The 20,321-nt window shown below is 42.8% G+C and overlaps 1 protein-coding gene across 2 annotated transcripts in view; it reads left to right on the top strand.

The window, feature by feature from the left end:
- Window positions 1-20,321, top strand: part of PTPDC1 (protein tyrosine phosphatase domain containing 1) — a 370,176-nt gene that overhangs the window by 275,419 nt on the left and 74,436 nt on the right. For both annotated transcript variants that reach the window (XM_086939169.1, XM_086939170.1), the window contains one exon: window positions 14,935-16,229. In XM_086939169.1, coding sequence (XP_086795295.1) covers window positions 14,935-16,229 — 1,295 coding nt within the window. The remainder of the gene's footprint in view (window positions 1-14,934; window positions 16,230-20,321) is intronic.

Below are 20,321 nucleotides of genomic sequence, written 5' to 3'. Positions count from 1 at the left end.
TCATGATGCCACTCAGGTCTTGTTTAAACTTAATAGTTATAAGGTGCAGACCTTACTGATCTACGGTGCTTGAGACAAACTTCCTAGATGACATGGATCTCCCCAGGCTGCCTATATATATGATAGATGAGAGAAGAGATAGATGGCCCTATCATGGCCTAGGAGGTAAGAGAAGCCATTAGCCGGACTCCCAGTTGAGTTTTATAAAATCTACTAGGGATGCCTAGTGTCTTCATTTGTCCAACTATACTAGAAGGCTCTAGAAGAAGGCAAATTACTCCAGACTTTAAGAGAAGCCTCTCTGGTCTTGATTTTAAAACCTGGGCATAATTAGAGGATTTGACTTATTGCTGTGTGATCGCTATCTTAAATACTGAATAGAAGATCCCAGTAAAATCCTAGCTGTATCCAATGTTCCGCCTTTTGATCCACCCAGACCAAAGTGGTTTTACTCAAGCGAGGTATACATCTCACAACATCATGGCAGCAGTCCTACTGACATTGGCCCCATTCCACCACTCTAGTTTTTTAAATTTGGACAAGATATTTGACATGCTAGTGTGGAGCTACCTCTTTGAGGTGCAAATTTGAGTTTGGGGCATGTACCATACGTCTATTGCAATTACTTTACAGGGATCTTGTTGAAAGGAGCCAATTAGCCAAACTTATTTTGCACCTTTTAGGGGGGTGGGCAGAGGAACTAGAGAGGGAGGCCCTTTCTACCCCCTCTTGTTTGTGCTTGCCGCAGAACAATTACCCATCCAGTACAGACGTGAGAGCCAAGCATGGGATGCCCCACTCCCAGTCAGGATGTACGCAATTTCTCATTACGTGGATGATGTTATCCTTTTAGTAAAAGATTCCCATCATGAATACTCTGTGATTGAAATGGCACTGGAGGAATTCTGGACGGCCTCTGGCTATTCCATGTTTATTCTCTTTATGTTCAGCTGCTACCATCTGGGAGTAGTGGGAGGGGGGTCCAATCAAATGGGAACGCATCACCTTTTGTTACTTAGGTTTTAACATATACCATTCAGAGCAAGACCTGTTGGAGGGCAATCTTACCAGAGCTGCAAACTCTCTTAGGTACAAGTGGCCTTATGGACGACACTCTCACTCTCAATTTTGGCATGCTTGCCATATCTAATAGTAATGTTGCCCAGGCTTCTATATTATCTTGCTAACATTCCGATCTACCTCACCCAAAGTTTTTTTGAGAAGTACACACCCTTTCAGGTAACCTTATATGCTGTAATGGTCATCAAAGAGTTTCCACAGCTTTCCTACTCCTCAAAGTTAATCAAGGAGGACTGGGAGTACCCAACTTTGAATGCTATTACTTAGCAGCCCACTGGTAATGGTTGTCTCACCTGTTGTCCAATCTCGCTCTTAAGGAAACCAGAGTGGTAGGTCATCCTATGTGCCTTGCCTGGTACTATGTGCCTGGTCTAGCTTGATACTCCCAGGCTTTCTTGAGATGATGAAATCTTACACTTGTGAAGGTTGAGAAGAACCTGATTCTAAGCCAGATAAGAATGGTGAACTTTCAGCCCTCTCAAATCTTCCTCCTAAGAGGAGCATAAAGCAGGCAATTGTCCCGTTACAGAAATATCAGCCAATCATGCAAGTGTAGCAAAGCAGCATTAAAATAGAAGCACCTATCTTGTTGAACACTCGAAGGGCCAATCGGAGCAGGAAGGGCAAGATCAGATCTGAAAGCACTCACCTTGAAAACAGAACTGGATAAACTTCTGATCCCAGAATGGCACACTAATATGGAGGTAGCCATCCAAGAGGTCCGTGCTTACTATGTAGGCCCCTTTCAAAGTTAGAGAAATAATCCTTCAGAGTCCATCAGTTCACTCCCATGAGGTTGATGAGGTTTAAATCCTCCTGTTACCTTGAGTACCACAGTCACTATGGAGTAGCTGCTGGACTTATGCTCCTCCCTGGACACCGCTGCCACTTCTTTCTCTTGCAACAAGGACAGAAATGCCCAAGACATGACCATTATCTACCGAAGAGAATGAGAGTTTTATGATTCAATTTGGAGGAAGGATAGAGAATTTTTTGTGATAGCCCTCCTTCAACAGCTGCAGGACTTAGACGTCTTAAGCGGATAGAATATACTAGGCACAAAAGAGTCTATTTGCACAATGCCAGTAATTTCTTTGATAGTACAGCTCTACCAATAATGTGGGTATTTTGATTACATAAGGACCCCTCCAATTCTTCAGAGTAACAGCATAAACATTCTTATTATGTGGCAATACCAGTTGAGAAGCCCACTAAGACATTGCACAACTGGATCAGAAGAAGTTCCCAGAGCCTCATGTGCATCAGTACAGTCATCATCGACTTGGGGTAATCGTGCTGACTAATCTGTTTGGCTTAAAGCTTTTCCCTCAGACCATAAAAGAGAAACCCTTTGTTTCTTGGCAGCTAGGAAGTATCACAAAGCAAGTGCATAATAAGGAAACTAAAATAACAACAGCAATATCCTGACACTTCTGAGGTATTAACTGCTCTGGAAACACAGGAATTAACTTGATATGATCATTCTTTGATTGTGGTCAGTATGACTGATGGGGAATGTCCTAGTAGCGTACTTGGAAGAAGTAAAAAAGTATTCCTTTCTGCATTCAGTAGTAATTAAGGAGACTTCTCAGGAGTCTTGGAAGATGCAAAAGAGGATGTTGTAGATGGAAAATGTCTTGATGTTGATGGAATTATCATCAATATGATTCGGTCTTGAATGCTTCGATTTTGAGTGACTTGACATTGACCTGTGGCTCGATCTGATGGAGTGCTCAATCTTGAGTGATATCTCGGAATTTACGTCAGCAAGGCCCTTTATGTTGTCTTTCTTGGAAGGTGGACATGTTGCTACAGTATCTTCCTCGATTTTGTTTTGTTCAATTGTGGGTTTTTTCTCCCTTTTTAATTTTTAAGCCTTCCTCTTAAATGGTCACTGAGAACTGTCTTGTTCTATGTCCACTCCAGCATGTTTCACCATTGCATCAATGGATCTTCTGAATGTTTTTCCTTTTTTCCCTTCAGTCAAGTTTACCCCTCTGTATATTCAACCCCTGCATGTGAATCAGGGAGTCAAACGAGACATAACAAAGTTTTGGGTCACTCTCAACATTGTTCCTTCCATATGCATAGCTTTGGGTTGGCGATTACCTAATAGCACATTTTTGTGATTCACTATTTGGTCATTGCAAACAGCTATGTACAAATGTGTGTTTTCTAGGTGGGTCGCAAATAGCCCTACTGCAATAATATTCATGAGCTAGGTCTCGGTTTGCGACCTATCGGGAATCGCAAAAATCACTGGGATTGTTGCCTACTGGGGTCAGCAGACCACCATGTCTATGATTGCTTTTTCAGTCTCGCCTAGCATTTCAGCGCATGCGCTGCTCGCTCTGCGAGACCTATTGTAATCGAGCCGATTTCGGAAGTGGAGTGGAAGCTCCATCCATGCTTTTTATTGGCGCGTGTCACACTTTATGCTAAACGCTCGCTATCTATTTGAAGTGAGGCTTGTTTGTTCCCTCCCTGTCTCCTTTTTAGCTCGCCCATCCAGATTGGATCGTGCACTTGCGGCGCGACATGGTGGGATTTATATGTTGGTTCAGTACTATTTTATACAGACACTGTTTGGGACAATGGCAGCTATGGCAGTTCCGGTTTGTGACTTCTTACATTTCACAGCGTTTACACTTTAACAATGCATTGAAAGTGCATGTGAGAGCGGCTGCAGCCCAGAAGTTATGCTATGACCGGACAGTACGAGCCGTCCTGAGGCCACGAGCACCCGCACCATGAGCGTCTCCCTGCCTCCGGAGCGCTTTCAGCTCCAAAATCTGTGCCTGTCGCTGCTCGGCACCTGCTCCTTCCTGTGAGACATGACCGCCAACCTGTAGGTGGCAGGGAGCTACTTCAGCGAGGACCGCTACTACTGGGGCGGGCTGGTGCTGGCTCTGTTTGGCCTGTCCTCGGTCTCCGTGCAGCTCTTCAGCTGGGGCTGGTACCAGGCGGACGAGCGGTAGCGAGAGGAGGGTGCGGAGGCGCCCGTCCAGGAAGACGAGGTGCCGGAGCTATGTTTGTCGGACTTCACCTCCTACAGGTTGATGTTGTCCCTGTGCTTCCTCCTCAGGTAGAGCTGCGCTGCGTGGGGCGGGGGCAATGGCGCATTGCTCTCTAGGTATCTGTGGGTCTGTCAACTAACGTGACCGAGCACTCTGTGTTTAGGTGATAGACAGGGTTTTCTTGCTCATTAATGCCCTCGGGTGACAGTGGGTCTGGTAAAGTTATGGCACTTTGGTACTATTGTAATGGTAGAGCTGGCGCACAGCTTGATTCAAAGAAAGTCTTGTCTCTTTTCAAGGTGCTATACAAGTAACGTCAGGCGTCCCTCGACGTTAATTATAACAGTGAAAGAAAGTGGGGCTAGTGGACCACTGGTCCCATCCTTGTATGCACACAATTATCCCTTCTAAGACACAAAGGGTTCACTCAGTTTTGATGATCATTTGAAATTTTTAATTTTCCATCATGATTTTTTAGCTTTGATATCACTTTGTGTCAAATGACATTGTTCATTATCCTCATGTAACACAATCCTTCAATCACATCCAATGCATTTCGGGGTTATCAGGCACCCCTTCATCAGGGAAAGGACTCTACAACCAAAAACATAAAATTGCAATGAGATCTGGTGTTAAACATATAAGGTGTTGTGGGTGAAAATGATAACGGTGTGAGGGTCGGGTGGTGTGGTTGATCGGGTTCACCTTAAAAACGACCCTGTTTCCCTGTTTTTAAGGTGAACCCGATCAACCACACCACCCGACCCTCACACCGTTATCATTTTCACCCACAACACCTTATATGTTTAACACCAGATCTCATTGCAATTTTATGTTTTTGGTTGTAGAGTCCTTTCCCTGATGAAGGGGTGCCTGATAACCCCAAAATGCATTGGATGTGATTGAAGGATTGTGTTACATGAGGATAATGAACAATGTCATTTGACACAAAGTGATATCAAAGCTAAAAAAACATGATGGAAAATTAAAAATTTCAAATGATCATCAAAACTGAGTGAACCCTTTGTGTCTTAGAAGGGATAATTGTGTGCATACAAGGATGGGACCAGTGGTCCACTAGCCCCACTTTCTTTCACTGTTATAATTAACGTCGAGGGACGCCTGACGTTACTTGTATAGCACCTTGAAAAGAGACAAGACTTTCTTTGAATCAAGCTGTGCGCCAGCTCTACCATTACTATTGTTTCTAACTATCGCGCCCACAACAGGGCAGGCAGCACGCAAACTAACTCAACATGAGCAATTTCGAAGAGATCTCTAAAAGCACTGAGGCCAGAGCCTCCACCTTTGCCTTCAAACCAGACGAAGCAGACCGTATCTACGCACTGATTAGGGAAGAAAATGCACAGGAAACAACTACTCGCTCCAAAGAGCAACATATAAGACAATTAATCTATTTAAGTAAGAGGAAAATCAATCAACAACTACATGCGAGCACACTCTTAAAATACCACCGGAATCAACGCATACCTAGGGGCCTAAGAATTGCTTTAAAACCATCACTCTGCAAAAATTCTAAAAAGTTTCAAGAAAGGTGGTTTGAAATTCTTAACAAATGCTCACTTGACCTTATTCTCCTAATCATTGAAGAACTATCTGGAATACTGGGAGAACTCACTAGGGAAATAGATGAGACATCTACAGAACTTTCCAAAATGCTATCCGAAGCAGAACTTAAAACCATATTGGATGACATACAAACCCAACTGGACAAACACACTAATGAGATTAATGAGCGCAAAATTCGCAAATATAAAAGGGATACCCTTGACTACAGACTCGGAGAGGTCTACACATGGGCCGAAATCTATGCTCAAAAGAGACGCAATAGACCCTACACCTCGCAAACAGAGACCTCATCTTCAGATAGCGATCAGAGTCAAAGAACCAGAAGAACCCAACCCACTCCTAAAGATCCAGATACGACCCAGGCACAACAACCAACCACCAGCATACAAGCCGATACAAACCCTTTTTTAGAACAGGGTCAAACACAAAAAGGAGACCCAGGAGAGGACAGAATAAAAGAAAAAGAGAAAGAGAAAGAGCCACCCAACACGAGAAGCGTTACAGGGACCGTCAAGGACAAGAAGGGGAAGAAAACACCGAACATCTAGTTATCAACATTAGTGATTACCAGCTCACGGACCATGAGTGTCGATTATTGCAGAAGGGAACTTCCTTTGTACCAACGACCAATTCTGACAATTTGGAACTCGAAGTGAGTTTTTTCAAACTCATGCGAAAGCTTCGACTACGCCACTTCTTCGACAACGTGTTACCACCACAAACAAGAGATGAAGAGGACCAATTACTTGGATTAAGACCACAGAGTACCTTCCAGTCACCAATCAGCCATAAAACACTGGATCTATTCGAAAATAGAGTCAAACAAGACCTACATAAAATCAAACACACCAATAAAAAATCCAGAAACATCACACGGAAGGGTTTGAGCACCCTGAAAAAGATATCATCAAATGAACAAATCAGATGCATGAAAGCAGACAAGGGCGGTGCCCTAATTATCATGAACACAAACATGTACGAATCCAAAGTGTTGCAACACATTAATGACACCACAACGTACATGAGACTTGATAAGAACCCCACAACAGAATACAAGCAAACTTTGCGGTGCATCTTGGACAAAGCACATGAAACCGGAACCATAACAGAGAAAACCAAAAACTTTCTCATCAAAACCAATCCTAAGAGTCCAACCTTGAGAATGGTTCCAAAAATACATAAAAACCTATGGGACCCCCCCATGAGACCAATAGTCTCTACATGTGGCAGTCTCCACGAACCGATAGGTCAATTGCTTGATAAATATCTAAAACCATTGGTACAGGCTATGAGAACCTACACCAAGGACACAACACACTTCATCTCTAAACTCAAGAGCTTGAACATTGACCCCACGGATAACCTAATTCTATGTACAGCGGATGTCCGATCCCTCTATACCTCAATACCCCACTCCTTGGGTATCGAAGCAATAGAACAAGCTTTACTCACCTCGGAAATGGAGACACCGTTCCAAACGTTCCTCATGGAACTAATGCTCTGTACGCTATACCATAGCTACTTCAGATACCAAGACACATGGTACCAACAGCTCGTGGGGATGGCTATGGGCAATTCAGCGGCACCAGTGTATGCCAATATTTTTATGCACCAATTTGAAGAGACACATATATTCAACAACAAACTATGGACGGATCACATGCTACTCTTCACAAGATATATAGACGATATCTTTATCGTATGGAAGAATACCAAAGAAGAACTCCAAAATCGACTTATGGCATTTAACCAGATTGATGAACGGATACAACTAACGTGGGAAATATCGGAAGAAAGTGTTAGCTTCCTGGATGTTAAAGTTTCTATCAAGGACCAAGGATTTGAAACAGACTTATTCACCAAACCCACTGATAGGAACAATATGCTCCACTATACCAGTTTCCATGAACCAAACTTGAAGACACACTTACCATTCTCCCAAATGGCACGCGCCAAAAGAATTACATCGGACCCAGTAAAAGTCACACAAAGAATCCAAGAGATTGCCACCAAATTTCGCAAGAGAGGGTATCCAGAAAATATCATCAGAGATTCCACACAAAAGATCAACAACATAGAGAGACAAGAACTATTGCAGCCCAGTCACAAAAGACAACAGACCCGCATTGTGGCCGTCTCGAAATTCTCAACAGCCACCAATAAATTCAAACGGATTATACACCAACATTGGCCCTTGTTGAATCTGGAACCAGATTTTAATCAGATCTTTATGGAACCCCCACTATTTGCATTCACCAGAGCACGGAACCTAGGAGAATTGGTACAATACAAACCCACCATAACTACCATCTACTCAGGAACCAAACCATGTCTCAACTGTGGAAACTGCAATAGTATTATCCGAGGAAACACAATCAACCACCCAATGAAAGGACACAAGATAAAACTACAGGTCAATGCCACATGTGATTCTAGCAATGTCATCTATGCTCTAAAATGTCCTTGCGGAAAACTATACATTGGTAAGACGGAAAGAAAAATCAAAACGAGACTCACAGAACACAAGTCCAACATCCGTCTTAAGAACACCAAATCCGCACTGGCAGTACATTTTCATGAGGAGAAACACAACATTTCACAAATGAAATTCATCATACTGGAAACGATTGCCAAATATGAAGTGAGAGATAACACCAAATTCTTCCTCCAAAGAGAAAACATGTGGATCCAAAAACTGTCAACCCAGAAGCCACTGGGACTGAACGACAGGATTGAACTTTCCTGCTACTTGTAAGGTTGCTCATGGACTGACATAGTATTTCCTGTGTATTTGGACTAATACGCAATCAATTTATGTTCATTATAATTTTCTGTAGGACCAATAATATTGTCACTTGCACAACACCGTTTTATCTTTAATATGGTTTTACTATTGCACTATTGTACTGACCATAACAAATACATACATATCACTACCAGCACTCATAAGCCATGCTACTCGGAAAACATCAAACTACGCACTGTCCCTTTAACTCAATCGGAGCCCCTGTTCACGTTACACTGTCCCTTTAACTCTGAGAGGAGTCTCCTTCTCTTTAACACACCACGTGACCCGCTCATTCGAACCACACGAAACGCGGCCAGAGGCATCCCCGCCCGGATCCGCGTCTTCAACCGGAACGAACCGTCACACTTACACAGGTTAGTAATAGCTTGCCAGCACCTGGATTGATGTCACAGGCGCTCCTTAGTCTCCGCATAGCCACAGTTAATTAACGTGCCATTACCTTCCGTTTTCAGATCCAGAAACTACAAACCTTGCGATTCACGTAAGCACGGTTTACCGAATCTACCCATACTTTTCACAGGGAAACAGGGTCGTTTTTAAGGTGAACCCGATCAACCACACCACCCGACCCTCACACCGTTATCATTTTCACCCACAACACCTTATATGTTTAACACCAGATCTCATTGCAATTTTATGTTTTTGGGTGTAGAGTCCTTTCCCTGATGAAGGGGTGCCTGATAACCCCGAAATGCATTGGATGTGATTGAAGGATTGTGTTACATGAGGATAATGAACAATGTCATTTGACACAAAGTGATATCAAAGCTAAAAAATCATGATGGAAAATTAAAAATTTCAAATGATCATCAAAACTGAGTGAACCCTTTGTGTCTTAGAAGGGATAATTGTGTGCATACAAGGATGGGACCAGTGGTCCACTAGCCCCACTTTCTTTCACTTTGGTACTATTGCTCAGTAAAACACTTTTATTATCCAGATAATTGGTTGGGTGTATCAGGGGTGTGTATAAAGTGCCTTACCCCACAACATGCGCCCAAACACTGTATGCGGGTAGCATGCTACTATGTGGAATCCCTGTATAAGAGATTCAGGCAAGCATAACAGTTACAGGTAAATCGTGAAGTTTCATTCAGTGTAATGCGTCTTGCAGTAATTCTGCCATTTCTATGTGTTGATGTTAATCTCATATTGCGTAGCGTTTCCTAGTTACAGAGAGGTATTGTGTTACTTAACGGGTATGAGAGCACTCAAAGTCTTCGCAACAAGATCTATCTATCATCGTAGTCAAATTACAATAATGTTTTCTCGTTAGTCTTGAAGACATGCCCTTCTTTCCCACTTTCACAGGGACACTAACATTAATCGTAGTTTTAAAAATACCAGCCAATTATCCACTACTTTGTATTGGAATACACTTTGGACTATAGATGTTTTAAAATAAGTCACGTTTGCAGTCCCTAATTGTCATGCCAAATTCCGTGCTAGTTCAGTTTATATTATACATTATAGAAAAAGATTGCTAGGAGCCCAGTTTGAAACAACAAAACAATACCTAAAACAAATACAACAACAAATACAATAATATTTGCAAATACTAAAAATCAATGGAGGCTCCTGAGAAAAACGAACAAACAATACACGCAATTCACAAAACCCTGCTTCATACAATTATATTGCAATAACTGTACAATGTGTCACGTGTCTGGTATGTGACTTCCTAGATCTCCATGGCGTGTTTTAACAAACAACCGCACTGCGTTCTTCGATATTGGACTTCTTATATTCTCACGGCGCTTTCACTTTAACAGCAGCGTTTATTGTCTGTTTACTTGTTTATCAGGAAGTAAAAATCAAAAAAGGAAATGTAACTTTTGTTGTAGAGGTCCCAAGAGGCTGAAACATGTTGACCATGATGACCACGATCACCAGTGCGATAGGCCAGTAACTAAGTCTAAACACGCACGCCATTGTTTTTAGTTTCCTACTCCACATGCCTCAAGAATAAAACACATGAGACTTGAATTTAGGAATTTTAACTCACTTTTTTAAGCATGAGCACGCCCAATTTTTGATTTCCGCCCACTACTGTCAAGCCAGTTGGTCTTCCTCCATGTGGAAGTCAGCATAACGAACAAAGGAAAATACCCAATGATCATGCTGATACGGTACCCAAAGGCGGAGAATCAACATATACCGCCCAACGCCTGTGTTCGTATATGAGGGGTTTTTACAACAATGGTCTGCCACGTTATTTGAGACCCTGGTGACACAGGACAAGTGGTCCACTTTCCCTCTACTTGATCTTTATACTAACCATTGGAAACCGAGTGGATCACAGCTTCTCTTTCCCTCCCCATTGATGTTTTGACTGTTGAAGAACTCCATAAGTCTTATTAATACGTTATTATTCTCCTCAAATTACTTATAATCTTTTTAACTAAAGCTTTACTTAACAACAGTTACTTAAGCCTGTAGCAGCTTGCTCCTGTTTTCCATTGGATGATCCTACAATCGAGTAGGTTTTTCAGCTAGAGCTATTCAAAAGCCTCTTGATTTTTGACATTTCTTGTTGATCCTCTTTTTTGCTTTCATTTGCTGAATTATTTAGATTTGAGGCCGAAATGTGTAAAAGTTTTCAAATTAAAACTCTTCAATTGAAATCGCCTTTACTACCGCATTATGTTTTTAGCCGTCTGTCCATTTTTTTTTGTGCTGCTCCAGCTAGAAATTTTTCTTGGTGCTTCAGGTAAGTGAGAATCTTCATATCCCAGCCAGTGATTGCATTAGATTGTGAGGTTTTACCGTTTAAGTTTAGGAGAAGGGAAGAAATTAGGTGTGCACCATACTAAGGGCTCATATAAAGATCCATACGAACAATCAAGCTTAGATGAAAGTTCATATTGAAGTCTTTATGCACAATGTTGAGGTACAGATTAATTAATAGATTTATTCAGTAGCCTAGCAGCGTATATTTGTTTGTTAATACGTGTGGGATCCAGATTTGGGGATAGGAGTTAACTTGATGTTAAGGTCAGAGGTTTATGAACGTTCAAGAAATTAATATTTCAAATGTTTTGTTAACAATATGTATTTCCTAGAACTCAGCATTAACTTTCGTAATACCATACAATAGATTTTTTTTAAACTTTGGCATGACCATGACTTTCAAATTCTGAACAGGATCCAAAAGACAAACAAGCACTGGCGTTGCCAATAGGTCTCGCAGTAGGAAAGTTGGAGCTATTGGTTTTGTAAATTACATTTTATATTTATGTTTTGTGATTTACAATGCCAATACTTTTAACTTTAGCAAATGTGACACTTTTAGCATTTGTAATGCCACATGTTTTGTATTGACGTGACTTAGAAGTATTGATATTACAAATAACAATGGCTTTTAATTTTTTTAAAATAATTAATACTTAAATAAAAGTGATTGTAATTTATAATGGCAATGGTCCGAAGTAGATAAAATAGTGGCAAAATAGAAAAACTGTGGCACAGAAAACAGGGCGGAAATTCATATCTGGCGTTTGCATAACAAACGAAATCTCAGCATAATTGTTATGGAAACTTTTACCAAAACAAATATTTTGAAGGCAGGTTAATAAAACCCACAATAAGTATTGGCGTTTTGATAGAGAACAGTGTTGAAAATCAGGGGCTGACCCCCTATATGCCTTTGCGCTTTCACTGGAGGGACTTCCCATGGTTGGGGGGGGAGGCAACCTTACTGCCCAGCAGCTGGCCGTAGCATTGCAGACTTGATGCGAGTCACGGCCGCCAGGCCGTGAAGTGTGAAGCAGTGGGCGGGGAAGCAGATCCCTTTGAAGCTCTCGGAGGCAAGGGGAGGAGAAATGCTGCTGGTGGCAATCCTCTACAAAAGCACGAAACACTGAGGGGATATGTAGGTGGAAAGCCAGCAGGAGGGCCCGGGTAAAAAAAAAAAAAAAAAAAAAACGGCACTGAAATGTAAATAAATCTCCAAAGCAAACATCTGAAGTGCACGGTTAATTCAAATGCCTCACAGGGCTTCAATTTGTTTAAAAGGAAGCTACATGATATTAACAATCACACAATCAAACTTAACCTGAATCTTCCTTAATGTCACCAAATTCGAATGTTTTTCCAGGGCTGCTCTCATGGGCAGTAAAAAAAAACATTTTGTGTCACCATAGCACCGAGGGTGGGGGCGCAGTGGGAGGTGGACGAGCCTCAGTTCGCAGCCATTTGACTGCATAGATGGCGTCATGCATTACAGTGTTGAGTGTAGAAACCAGTCTGTTCGGTTCTCCTTAAATGAAGTATGTTGTAGCCGCTTCCATGTGCCATGACAGGCAGCTGCCGTCCGTCCTCAGATACTACATCACAGCACAGTAACATTATGCAAGCAGGTTGGTGTACGTGATTTCAGGACCACCTAACGTGCACCAATACAGCATTTCACTACTGACATTGTTCTGTTCATAGCAATCCTCTACAAAAGCACGAAACACTGAGGGAATATGTAGGTGGAAGGCCAGCAGGAGGGCCCGGGGAAAGAAAGTCTAAGAGCTCGCCATGGGCAGCTGGAAGATGCAGCCGAGGCAGAGCTGTGCCTTGGAGGAGCTGCAGCCCCTCTTCATGCCACTACTGAAGACGAGAAATACTACACAGAGAGGACACGCTAAAAACACAAAACTTAAAGGAAAAGTATTCAGAGCATTGCGATTAGAGCACCCGACATTACAACAGAAATACAACACAGATGTATTCTGCTGTTTTCATCTAAATTGTAATGAGTCCGACACATGAGTAAAACTATAATATTTAAATAAGAGAAAATGTACAGCAGCAGTTTTTGATGCAGCACATATTTACATTCAAATATGTTTGGAGCAGTCCTGTTGCTTTAGAGTGCATAGTTAGCTACTGTGGAATGAAAAACAACGTGATAACTAATTACCAAGGTAGCGTCGAGTTTTGCCTTGCTGCGTGTTCTGTAGAAAATGGTGTTGCTCTTTCACGACTGGAAGCAAAATCCCTATCCCCCTAGCTGCCTTTCGATCAATGCAGAGATCAGAAGCTTTGGGAGTCTCCGGAATGTTTGGAACGGAGGGGGGAGGGACAGCAGAGAGAGTGGGGTGAAGGAGCGAGGGGAGAGAGATGGCAAGGAAAGCAAAACCAGCGCTACCTTCCTGAAAGGGCACCTCCCTCGCTGATAAAAAGAAGTTTCCTGTGTAAAAATGTATTATATGCGTAACATATTTACCAAGGCATATCCACATGATGTATTTCTTGCTGAAGTTTATCAGTTTGTTTCAGCCAGCACATTATCTGCCTTCCGTAAGTAGCAGAGCTGCTGCACCGATCAAAAGAAAGTCTTGCGTTTTTGAAGAACAAGCATTAAAGAAATAGGGTATTAAAAAAAAGTTTGACGAGCTGCAGAAAATAAAAGAAAGGTGCGCAACTCCCATTTGCAAAGTGAGGAGGGAGGAGGTCATATAGGGCAGCAAATGCTGTGAGGAGTGTAAACTAAACTCCAGCAGATTACCGAAAGATGACATAATGGCGCACTTTTAGATTAACAACACTGGTGCACAGTGAGCAATGGCGGCCGCAGTCCCCTCTCGCCGCACTTTAATTGAATTTTAAAAATGGACTGTGTGCCCGTGTTGTCAATCTAAAAAAAAAAGCATTAAGAGGTGTCACCAGGGAGAGGAATGAAGAAGAGGGAATGTGGTGGGAAAGTGAATGTAGCAGGGGGCGGAGCGGATCACTCTGAAGTAAGGCGCCCAAGCAGCGATGTCACTTCTTCTCGCGATATATAACAAGTTGTGAATGAAGGAAGGGACAGAGAGGAGGAAAGGTGGGAGGGAACACGGCCTGGGGGAAGCTGGCTGGGGAGGGGGAGGAGAAATCCAATTAAGGCTGTGTGCGGGGAGAGAGAGGGGAGGTGCTGGAGTTGGGGAACAGATGGCCGTGAAAGTTTATGGCCCAAAAGTGCGTGCCTGTGGCCATGTGAACTCGAAGAAAACCGCACCAAAAAACCCTTGGTTTGACGAGTATTTTGAGCACTTGAATTCTCTCCATTTTCCATTCCTTCGGAATGGAAAAGGCGAGACCTAAAAATTATTCAGATTAATTTATGTCATTTTCATTACTTTGTTGAACAATCAAGCTGCTTCATTATTGTATCCTGTTGTTTTAGCTGATGTACTTTAAAAAAAATCTAAACTATTGCTTCACCCTCTACCCGTATACCTTGTAAGTCTAACATTTTGACTCATTCCTTCTCTCTACAAGATGTCTTGTTCATGAACAAGAAAAACAACTATTATTGAGACAGTATTTCTTTAATTTCATTGTTAGTTCATAAGACTGTATTGACATCGACATTATTGACTTTTATTCAGTTACTTTTATTCTTGTCTTTTTTGTTTTGTAGCACAAATAAAAAACATGTATTAAAATTGTCTTTCAACTTTATTGCAGGTGTGTTAATAGCCTGCTATTTAATTTTCGCAACAAGAATGACTGCAGATCAAGCTATCCTTTTTGTTCGAGCAAAGAGACCAAATGCCATTCAAACCAGGTTACAGTTACTCTGTGTGAGGGAGTTTTCCCAGTTCTTGAACCCACTACGTAATGTATTTTCTTGCTGCGAACCCAAAGCGCATGCTGTGACCCTGACTCAGTACCTCATTCGGCAGAGGCACCTTCTCCATGGTTATGAGGCTCGCTATCTCAAGCATGTGCCAAAGCTTGTTCATATGGTTTGCAAACTGCTTTTGGATGTGGCTGAAAATAGGCAAGTTGTTAAGGAGGAAGTTGTAGAGATGCCGGATCTATCAGCTGAAATAGAAAAGACAGTTTCCCAGTTGACTTCATCACAACTTGAGAAGGAGTTGGAGGATAGCATCAACGCGGCAAATGCGTTCTGCCAATCTGCAGGGCCAGCGGAGCCTTGTATGGCTCACGATGCCATTTTGGCTAGTGAGCAAGAGTTTGATCCTCTTTGGAAGAGGCGTAACGTTGAATGTCTCCAGCCTCTATCGCATTTAAAGAAACGTTTAAGCTACAGCGATTCTGATCTAACGAGAGCTGAATTTCTCCTTGAGCAAGGCGATACCCCTTGGACAGTACCTGCACAATTACCCTTTCTCAGGAGACTAAGGCAGCAGAACAGTGTGAAACAGTGTTTTATTGCAGCCATCGCAGAACAGTTGCAACACACTCCTCCTGCAGATTTCAAAAGAGAGTCGTCAGTGCATAGCCCATTTTCATTCTGGACTCAGTCTAGGTTTAACAGCTTGGAAGGGCCAAGAGAGGGATCTCCACTTTTTCATCGAAGAAAAATTCCAAAGGACATACAAAGAAGTCGAACGTTTTCCTTAGGGTTTTCATCCATTGATAATAGTGCGCAGCCAGAGCAACCAAATTATGACTTCTTCAGTTTGCCACAAAATGAGATGCTACAGATGGGTGAGCTACAGAGGAATCCATGTGATGGGAAGAAAAAAGAAGAGTCTGTCTTTTGTGGAAGAGGTACCCCATTTCAGGGCAATGAGTCTAGGACCTGTAAATCCGAGTGCTTTGGAGGACACGGCATTCATGACATAGGGGAATCACTAGGTTTCGAGACAGGGGACGCAGCTGATGGAATTCCACATGTTCTACAGTCCGAATTAAACCTGGAAGCCAGAAGGCTGCTGGCAATGAAGGCCCTTGCAGGTGAAAGTGAGTTTATGGAGGAGGGGGATGTAACAGATAACGTGAAGATGTGGCAGGTATGTGGAATAAAGATACTGTTTAACAATTTTGCATGTAATTTGGGAGAATATGTTGCATCAACTGTGAGTCATTATTGGTTGTGTATCACAATGAACCGCTACCAGTCTAAGTTTTGCAAATATAAGTGCAGTGCTATATTGTGAGTGCAAGCATCTCACAAAAAGTGAAGGACTGGTCTCACACACCTCCTGGTGTCATGCTTCATCGTTGACCAGTCCTTGCCCTCTAAAAACTTGGTTTGATAGAGGGCGGGCGTGCACCTGACGACAGGGATGCACTTCTAAACTAAGTGGGGGCCCAAAGAAAAATAAGGTGAGTTAAAAGGCCATTATAGGTGTCTGCTTAATTTTAATGATGCCGACATCCATATGGTAGTTAAAATAAGGTGATCGGTGTCATGGGGAAATTAGTGTCCCCCACCGCTGTATGTGAGGTCAACATGTTTCTGCCTGTAGGCCCAGCTGGGTCCGCGGCATTCATCAGGACCTTAATATAACGGGCTCCGTGCTTACCAAACTCTGGTGAGAGGGTTCCACTCAGGTGGGGTGAACAATATTCACACTCCACTGTTTGCAATGGTAAGGTCTTAGTAAATCCTATGATGAGGTAAAGTACGACCCCTAGGAGGGAGGGCAGGTGGACCCTTTTGGTCCTGGAATGTCATCTGACGTGATCTCCGCCTCTCTGCCTAGACCTGAATGCCTCCGCTCCTCGATGGTCTATCGAGGAGATAGGGCCCACCTGCCCTCCCTCCTGGGGGGACACTAATTTCCCCATGACACCGATCACCTTATTTTAACTACCATATGGATGTCCGCATCATTAAAATTAAGCAGACACCCATAATGGCCTTTTAACTCACCTTATTTTTCTTTGGGCCCCCACTTAGTTTAGAAGTACATCCCTGTCGTCAGGTGCATGCCCGCCCTCTATCAAACCAAGTTTTTAGAGGGCGAGGACTGGTCAATGATGAAGCATGACACCAGGTGGTGTGTGAGTCCAGTTCTTCACTTTTTGTGAGATGCCTGCACTCACAATATAGCACTGCACTTATATTTGCAATACTTAGATTGGTAGCGGTTCATTGTGATACACAGTTCATGTTGGAGGCTGCCGCCTACCAGTACACCGTGCCTCTGGTTCCCTCAGTCCAGATTTATCTGGCTATTGTGGTTACATAGTCATTATTGGTTACCTTATGTTGCTCTAGGCCTGGTGTGCAGTTCCCTTGTGTAGTCACAGAGCCTGTGATTCACACAATCACTGGATTTGCTGTAGGGTATTTTACTATTTACTAAATCCCTTTTGCTGTTGGAAAAAGCTTTCTGACTTACAAAAGTGTCTATGGCCCATTCCAAATCGCAGGTTGGAAGTCACAGTGACATACATCAGTCAGTGTTTACTTCAATTGCGGTTGCAAACCATTAATCATATATCGATTCCCCAATTGGGATGGCATCTGACTTGCAAAGACGAAAGCTTCCCCTTTGGGAAACACGCCAAGCAGCCTAAGGAGCCTGGTGATTTTTGCTGTCCCTGGATGGCCACCATCCCTGTGTTTGTACTCAGTCGTGTGGAAGAGGGAGTGGGGGAGGGGTCACAAATTCCAACCTGCCTAGTTGATATTCATCAGGCAGTTCATTTTGTGCCCTTCTCCAAATTGGGATTTTGTGATGCTTTCCTGTATATATTTCAGGCCCTGTCATATGAAATGGTGTGGAAGGAAGGTAGTTATGTAAATTCTTATAGAGTTTCTGCACATCAGACTCACTAACATTATTTATCATCTGCCCTTCATCACCAGGTACAGGAAAGTCGATATACTGATAGTGTTCATACTTAAATAAATTGCAATTAAATATGCTGTAGGGCTTTTTCACTTACTTTTATGTTAAAATAGTTCTTGCTCAGACTAAATACATTGACCAATTAAAACAAATAGCATATATAAGCAGACGATAACGCGCACTAACAATTGCATAAACTGCATATGCTGCGATAGAGCTATATTCGTGCATTGGAGAAAGTATAAGAAGTACTAAAGAATAGCGCTGAAATCTTAAAGTAATTTAGGTTAGATGCGGTCAGCTTTTTAATTTTTGTAAATGCTCAAATACATCTATTGCTCGAGATAAAATGAGATGGATAAAATGCAATAACCTCCCTAGCCAGTCGCTTCTTTAAATGTAAGATTTACGTCTTACCCATGCCTAATAATTTTAAAACACTGGGCAACGCCTGTTTAATTATGTTTACTTATGCATGTCAGAAGGAGATGAGATTTTCAGAAAATCTGAAATTTAGGAACTATTTTGTTCCTGCATATTTTATAAACGTTACAACCTATGGGACCAGAAAGTTAAACTGTCAAATGCAGGCGTTGCCCAATCCCATGCCACACACTACATTTTAGAAGTGTTTTGTGTCAATCTGAAGGGGGAATTCAATGGACACTGCCGTGTAAATGTATAGGCATTTATATAGCGCACTACTTACCCGTAGGGTCCCAAGGCGCCTCAACCGATGCGAAACCCTTCCTGGCTTCCCTGAGAGATGGTCCCTTAATGGGTATCTCCAGGGTCAGACCAGGCATCCCCGGCGGTCTGGTGGGGCCGTTAGTGAAGATGAGGCAAGCTAATGCCCAGAGTTGCCGAGTGTGATCGCTGATCAGAGTGGGCACCGAGGCGAGAGAATTATCGAGTCCGCTGACCCTGGTCCAGAAACCTGCCGCGCCGGGAATCGAACCCTGGTCCCGGGCCGTCCTCTGCTCTCGGGTCTGCCGTCTCTAACCAGTGAGCCACACTACTTCACTACTGCAGTTAATCTAGACCTTCAAGTAATATGAAATGCCGTTGATTTCAAAATAGACATTCTGGTCAGTGGCCTACATGTCTGCAGGATGCTGTAAATTAATGTTTTATGGTCTTTTTAAAAAACATTTTAATAGATCTTCACTTGTTTTTTGACAAATACTAGAAGGAAAGGCGAAATGTAAATGGAAGCTTTACGATAGAAAGAACAAAGAAGATGAGGAGGTGCTCTAAAACACATCTAATCCACTGAGCATTCCCAACATCATTTGCAACAATTCCCTAGCTAGTTGGTGCCATCACACAGGACAGCATCCTCCGGAAATAAGATCAGCTAAACCCCAAAAGGAACAGTCTGTTCGAAAGTGCTAGACCACTTTACATCTACATGAGACAATATTGAACCACACACATTCGGCCTCATAGGGCCAATTTACAGTGTGGTGTCTCGAGTCTTACTGCATAGTGAGCAAGTGGGCATCTCTGGAAAACTCTCTTCATTCAGTTATACTCACCTTAGAACAGAAAATCTGCAGTGCTTGAGCTGAACCTGCTAAACCCTTGCAAACTGTGTGGCATTATTTTCCTTCATTTATTGGTATGCTTGTTCCATGTCAGAAGGCACATCAGTACAGATTTCAGACGCGCCCATTACTGCAGCTCTGGTCTCTTAATTAAATGCTCTGATTGGTCCCCCATACAATATAAAAATCCTGAGACATTAATCCTTAATTACTTCATCAGGTAGCAGACCCATGGTTACCCTCTCTCCACTGCCATGCTTTTTAGTTGGATTTCTGCAGTAGCAGGGAGTCTTTTAGGGAAACACACTGTCTATCGCAGTTCCGCAACTTTTCCGATCTCAGAGCTTGGGCGAGCATGAGAAAGGATCCACTCTAAGAATGTTATGTATGCCAGGCCTGTTAGGTGTCCACTTAGACATCACCTGCTAATATCTAAAAGAAACAGGTTAGTGTTAGATTCCTTACCTTAGAATATCCCCAGGCGTCAGACTGGATCCGGAAAGTTTTGCGTAGCGGTACCCCTGCGCGTCGGCAGGTGTCGTCTGCAGCTCCGTGTCTGTCGACGGCGTAGTTGGCGCCGTGATGACGTCGTCCGAGTACTTAGACTCCGCACATGCGCACTGACGTCAGTTCTTCTTTTATCTGCGCCAGCAAGTGCAGATCCGGAAAAAGCAGCACTCCTTTTCGATCTTTTTGATCCTGTTTCGAGTCGTGAGTCTATCGGTGCCGGTAGGGATGCCCGGAATCAAGCCCT

This window comes from Lissotriton vulgaris, chromosome 9 (assembly GCF_964263255.1).
Source record: "Lissotriton vulgaris chromosome 9, aLisVul1.2, whole genome shotgun sequence".
NCBI lineage: Eukaryota > Metazoa > Chordata > Amphibia > Caudata > Salamandridae > Lissotriton > Lissotriton vulgaris.
This window is presented reverse-complemented; position numbering and strand designations above follow the sequence as displayed.